The sequence below is a fragment of the Rosa rugosa genome, chromosome 5, assembly GCF_958449725.1.
Source record: "Rosa rugosa chromosome 5, drRosRugo1.1, whole genome shotgun sequence".
Taxonomy (NCBI): domain Eukaryota; kingdom Viridiplantae; phylum Streptophyta; class Magnoliopsida; order Rosales; family Rosaceae; genus Rosa; species Rosa rugosa.
In genome coordinates, this window is record NC_084824.1 from 41,904,309 (window position 1) to 41,910,844 (window position 6,536).

Below are 6,536 nucleotides of genomic sequence, written 5' to 3' on the forward strand. Positions count from 1 at the left end.
AATCCTTCCACTGTGGAACACATTCATATTTGAGTCTTCTATTTTATGTTTGTTTTAATATATGTGTGTGTATATATATATACATATCTTAAATTAAGATAAAAAAATGTCACACAAATTAGTATAAATAAAAGTTAATCATCAAACATTAAACATAAAATTCATTAAAATTCAAAATAAAAAAATTTCATGACAAAGCCGTTGAAAAACAGCAATTTTATCAATTTTGACAAAAATTTTACGTTTCTAAAAAAAAAAAAAGTATTAAAACAAATTTTTAATCAATTAATTTCTGACCGTCAGATTGAATTAATAATTCAATCATGACCATCAGTTTCAAAACCAAAGAGCCGTTGGTTTTTTAAACAAGCGGGACCCACTCCATTTCTGATTTATTCCCACTTTGCACGCCCACTTGCATGCATCAGCACCCACGTGGTGGGTCCCACCAAATTTGGGTCCAAATTTTTTTGGGTCCTTCCTTGGATCAAATTAGCTCCACAATTTGGGTCTCCGATGGATTTGGGTCTAAATTATTCCGACCCATTGCAGCATGATTTCTTTGGTTTTGGACTCAAATTTTGGTTTTGGACCCAAATTTGGGTCCCCACTGCTGATGCTCTTAACTGATGTTTAGTAATTAGTATATAGTAAATACGAGACTTGCTATTACAATTGTGTTATCCTTCTTCGCTTTCCAAATGATGACCGAATTTCTTATATCATCAGCAAAGTCTTCTGTTACATTTGACAATATAAAGCTTCATAAAATATATATTACAATATTGGTTATAAGTAATGCTAGGAATACCATAAGTATATACAATGTAGTCATGTACTGCAGTGTGATTTGAAATTGGCACAGCAAATATATTGCATTCTATTGGTTTTCCATACAATCCAGTAAAAATATATAATGTAATATACTTACCGGTTCATGATTCTGTTCAGATTGCTTTTATTTCTTTGAAATGATGCTCATCTCCCACTTGGGTTGTTAATCTCAGAGAAGATTGTCGCAGATATACATTTGACGGAATCGTTGGTGGCACAACTGTGGTCACTACTGCTTGTTTCAGTTTCAACATTCCTATCAGTGCATTTGGTATTCCCTTCTGCACTCTGCTGAAGCAGCAATGCAAGCTCAAGCTCCTTTACAACATCATTCATGGATGGTCGTTCGGTCCCATCATCATGCATGCAACTGATAGCTACCTCAGTGAACTTATTCAGGCAGTCAGCTGAAATCTTACCTCTCAAACTTGGATCAATGATTTGATCAAGGTCCCCATTCTGATGACAGATCTTGGCCCACTCAGCCAGGCTCACTTGCTTCAGCTCTTCTGTCTGAATCACTGCTGGCCTTGCACACAATACCTCAAACAACACTACACCAAGTGAGTACACGTCTGACTTCTCAGTCAGACGTTGTCGGCGGTAGTATTCCGGGTCCAGATACCCAAAACTGCCTTTCACCATTGTGCTGATGTGGGTTTCGGACATGTTAGTCGTGCCCTTAGACAGCCCAAAATCTGAAACTTTGGCCACCCATTTGTCATCCAATAATATGTTTGTGCTCTTCACATCTCGGTTAATGATGGTGCCCTTTGCACCATTATGAAGGTATTGCAACCCTCGAGCGGTGCCTACGCAAATCTGAAGTCGCTTCTCCCAGGGAAGAGGCGGGTTGTCGGTGTGGTAGAGATGGTCACGGAGGGTTCCGTGTGCCATGTAATCATACACTAAGATCATCTCGCCCTTATCAACACAATATCCAATTAATGAAACCAAATGGCGATGACGGAGTTGGGAGAGCATCTCAATTTCGGTCTTAAACTCGTGGGCACCCTGCGATGACCCTGGTTTCAGTCGTTTTATGGCAACTGGAGTGGCTCCACCATCAGTGCATCCTTTGTATACGTTGCCAAATCCTCCAGCTCCAATAATGAATGTATCATTGAAGTTTTTGGTGGCGGCTGTGATCTCTTCCAGCGGAAAGTAACGACACAAATTAGTAGGCATAAATTGCCCCGGGTTCATTGTTTGCCTAGAGCCAGACCCAGAGTCCTTTAATTTCCATCGTCGCCTCGAAACCAAGAATATGAGAACAGAGAGCGTAATGAAGACGGCAACTACACCGGCAACGATAGCAACCATGGGACTCGACTTCTTATTTTCAGTATCATCTAGTTTTTGTGACGTGGGCTGCAGTTGTGGTGGATTGGGGTTGGGTCCGGCGAAATTCCCACTCGAGTCACTGAGCTTGAAGATTTCCAGCCCGTTCAACATGGCATTGCTGTCAGCATACCCAATCGGGAGCGGTGAAAGCGCGAGAAATAAGTCAACTTTTTTCTGGCTTCCGACCGGAGGCATGAACATGCCCACAACGTAGTCTTTGTAAACTGGAATCCCATCTCCTCCACTCCAACGGATGACATCTGCGGTTTGATTGGCCAAGTAGATTTGAAACCATCGCTCTCTGTTTCGAATCCCACAGAAATGGAGTCTCACCAGGTAATAAAAGTTGGGATCTAAGGGAAATACCCATGTGAGGTTATTGCCGGTGGTTACGTCCCAACCCATTGACCGACCTGTTGTGTAAACTGGTTTTGGAGCAGAGTATTCTGGAACTTCGACGAAGTTGAGCTCGATTGTATCGTTTTGTAGCACGCTGAGTTTTTTACTTACATTATCCAAATAAATATCGTCGGCAGTTTCCCAAGTCAGGTACATGCCAGTGTCTGCGTTCGGCCAGATGGGGCCTCCGCCGACGTTGAGTCGGTACACCATCTCCAGAGCTGTTTTGTTTCCGATCGCAAATGAGCCTGCATTGGCGTCCACCATGTTAGCTGAAGAAGTATTGTAAAGACCGGTGGGCATGGACACGATTTCGATTCCGTTGATGAAAGCGTACGCATCTCTGCTTGGTGTGAAGGTGATCTCGAGTCTCCGTCCTGTCTCGATGTTTACACAGAATTCTCTGACCAGCGGGGACTCGCCGAAAGCGTCGGCGGTGAAGGAGGCGTTGAAGTCTTTGAGAAGAGTGAAGCCGCCGGCGGTGACGGCGAAGAGGGAGTTGGGGCGTTGGAAGTGCGGGGTGTATGTATCCGGATTGAAATGCAAGCAGATGAATTTTTGGCCTGGAGAGAGGGGAATTGTGTAAGTGAAGTTGGAGCGAGAGAGCCGAGCTTTGGAGTAAGGGACTCGGCTACCGGTGTGCGACCGCGGTGCATTTATGGATTCGGATGCGTTACCAATTGGGGTGAATTTTGAGTCGATATCTCCACTCCACTTTCTGTTGTCATTGGAGGTTAGTTGGCCGGAATTGCCACAGGCAAGGGTGATATTTTCGACCGGGATGTATGGTGGCGACTGACCGGTGACGAAGAGAGTGAGGATGTGGAGGAACAAGTAGAGGTAGAGAGGACTGATGATTGGTTTCATTGTAGGTAGACAAAGATGAGAGGGTAATTTTCTGATTCAAATTTTGGACTTTGGACAGTTGATGGTTGAAGGAGGATATGTAAGCTACCCATGTGGGAGGATAATTAACCTCACATGAGTATTTCTGATTCAAATTTTGGATTTTGGACTTTGGACAGTTGATGGTTGAAGGAGGATAATTAAGCTACCCATGTGGGAGAGCATCTCAATTTCGGTCTTAAACTCGTGAGCATCTCAATAAGTCAACTTGCATTAATAAAGATAATGCAGCTTGCATCGAACAGATGAAGCTAGGGCATATCAAGGGTGATAATACAAAACACATATCACCAAAGTTTTTCTACAATCAGCAACAACAGGCCCTCCTCAAGATTCAAGTGAATCAAGTAAGGTCTGAGGAGAATGTGGCAGATTTGTTCACCAAATCATTGCCTAAGGCCATATTTGAGAAACATGTGAAAAGCATAGGAATGTGAAGACTTTCCAAGCTCCCTTGATTAATGTAAGGGTCAGGGGGAGGTGTAGACATTAGGGGGAGTCTAACACACACACATGTCATCCTCAAATTAATGTAAAAGGTGCGTTGTGCTCTTTTCCTTCGACCAAGGTGTATTTTTTGTCCCACAGGGTTTTTATTGTTACTTGGCAAGGTTTTTAGTGAGGCAACAACTCATGCACCATTTCATCTTTGACTTGGCACAAGGGGGAGTATTAAAGGAAAAACACATTATGTGCCTTCGTCAAAGTGATTGACGGAGAGGGAATCAAGTAATTAGCAATCACCATCAATCAGCATGGATCAAGGACCAATCAGTAGTTAATGTCATCATTGTAATTGATATTTCCGTTGTAATTCTCTCCCTATATAAAGGGACTATGAAATGAAATGAGGAGACCAATTCCAATCTCAATTACACACTCCTAATGAGAAACCCTAAGGCGAACGCTGCCGCTCTCTAAAAACCCTAAATCATTCTGCTACGATTTCGACCTCGGCCGATCATGTCAACCATTGACGACGTCACCGTCAGCTTTGCTACGTCTCTAGCCATTGCCGGCAGCGACGTGGTAGACCTTTCTCACATGGCAGGAGCTGGGGTGAGAAGAGGATCCCAGGCATATCTGTTAGCGCGTCCCCTGACGGCAAGACCATTCGGTGGTGCTGACCTGCAGCGATATTTCCGACGCGTCTGGGTGTTGGAGAAAGGTTTTAAGATCCAGGACCGACCTCAGAATCGTTTTGTGATCTCCTTCGATCTCAGGAAGGATAAGAACAAGGTGCTCAAGGGTGGCCCGTGGTATTTCAATAAGGCACCGGTGCTTTTGCAGGACTATGACGGATTGTCATCGATCCAGGCCGTCAAGATGGAAACCCTATTCTTCTGGGTGAAGATCACGAACATCCCACCGGCTTTGGAGGTTAAGGAAACGATTATCAATGTAGCGTCCATTGCAGGTCGTTTTCTGGAACTAGATCAGAAACTGTTTGATACTTCGGGCAAAATTCGAGTGCATGTCGCCCATGAGATCACCAAACCATTCATTCTGAAGAAGACCCTCAAGTTGGCACCGGGTGTGGTTGAAGAAATAGCCTTCTTCTTTGAGAACTTAATTGGAAGGTGTCGCAACTGCAATCTGATCTTCCATGCCAATGGGCGTTGCTTGGTGGCTACTTCACCAAAAACTGATCCCTCCACTGCTGCTCCTCCACGCTTGGATCTGGTGAGCCCTTTTACTGGCTTCAAGGAACATTTTTTTACTCATGGGATGTTTAAGTTTCAGGGATCCCAACTGCATATGCCTCCGGTTGCCAGAAACCTATTTGGTAACATGGACAACCCTAGAGGGCGTCGGCCTATTGTCATCAAGCATGCACAACTGCGACAGAATATGACACAAGAGGATGAGGATGCCAATCAGACATTGGCACTGGTACCAGTGGACAGTGAGCGTACTGAGAAGAGGAGCAGACCTGCCTCCCCATTCACATCTCCAAAAAAGCTAAAGTTCTTCTTTGAAGAGCTACAAAGAAACAGGGAACATGAGGCAGCACCCAAGAAAGTCAAGGTCCCTGAGTTTTCGTCCAAGATTATGGCCAAATCTCTGGGACTCATTGAGACTCCGGGAGGCAAGTTGGTTCCAAAAGAGGGGATGCTGCCTCTTGCAATAATATCCTGTGAAGCCGCCCAAATGGAGAACAACAGTAACAAGAAGAAAAGGGGTCGACCCCTTGGAGCAAAAAACAAAAAACCATCTAATAAAAAGGTCCCTGCGGAGGAAGTCTTGAGTTTCTTGTACTCGAAGAAATCTCCTAGCCCGAAGGGCAAGGAGAAAGTTTAGTTTTGTTATGAGCTATGCCTATTACTATGTCCTAATTAGCGTAGTTAATAGGCTTACTTTAATAAGTGAGCACCGAATGTCAAATGAATGGTCTAGCACTATGTACCATGTGTTACCTCCACAACCTCTTGCCTATCTTTGAATGGTAGCGGAGGGGTATGTAATGGCCTTTCTGGCTTGCGTAATACAATCATTGATGGATTGATTCAAAAAAAAATTCCAATCTCAATTTTACTTTTACACAATTTTGTTTTCATCCACCTTTTCGCATGATCCAGATTATGCCTTAAATTTCAATTTGACAAAAAAAAAAATTATTATGATCCGGATTATGATTTAAAGGTAAATATTGTCTTTAACTTTATAATTGAACCCTAATTAAACACACACTCTTGTGTGACCGAATTCTATCTTTGTAAACATATTGAATTCAGTTTATTCAAAAAACATATTGAATTCATTATCTTATCATAATTTGATTTTTCTTGAAAAACTATAAATAAAACAGAAATAATTAAAAATGTTGTATGAGTCATTAAAAATTTACAAAAGTAAAGTTTTTATTCTTTGTAGTGTTTATTGGCGAACCCCGAAATTCAAGATAGGGAATGTGGTTTATTGAGAAGAAATGTTCTTTATTTTGAAGCTGTTAGAAAAAAGAAAATTGGTATGTTTACTTTTTTTATATAATTTTTTTAATTGAGGGTATGTTTACTTCTTTATCGAAAAAAGGAAAGGAAATAATTACACGG

The 6,536-nt window shown here is 42.4% G+C and overlaps 1 protein-coding gene across 1 annotated transcript; it reads right to left on the reverse strand.

Moving 5' to 3' along the window:
* Positions 1-719: 719 nt before the first annotated feature.
* On the reverse strand, positions 720-4,314 carry LOC133713134 (receptor-like protein kinase FERONIA). Its single transcript, XM_062139253.1, has one exon. It carries the CDS (start codon positions 3,442-3,444, stop codon positions 979-981), a length of 2,466 nt encoding a protein of 821 aa, XP_061995237.1. The 5' UTR covers positions 3,445-4,314; the 3' UTR covers positions 720-978.
* Positions 4,315-6,536: the final 2,222 nt, after the last annotated feature.

Coding starts and splice junctions, on each gene's coding strand:
- LOC133713134 (XM_062139253.1), bottom strand. CDS start 3,444: ATGAAACCAATCATCAGTCCTCTCTACCTCTACTTGTTCCTCCACATC.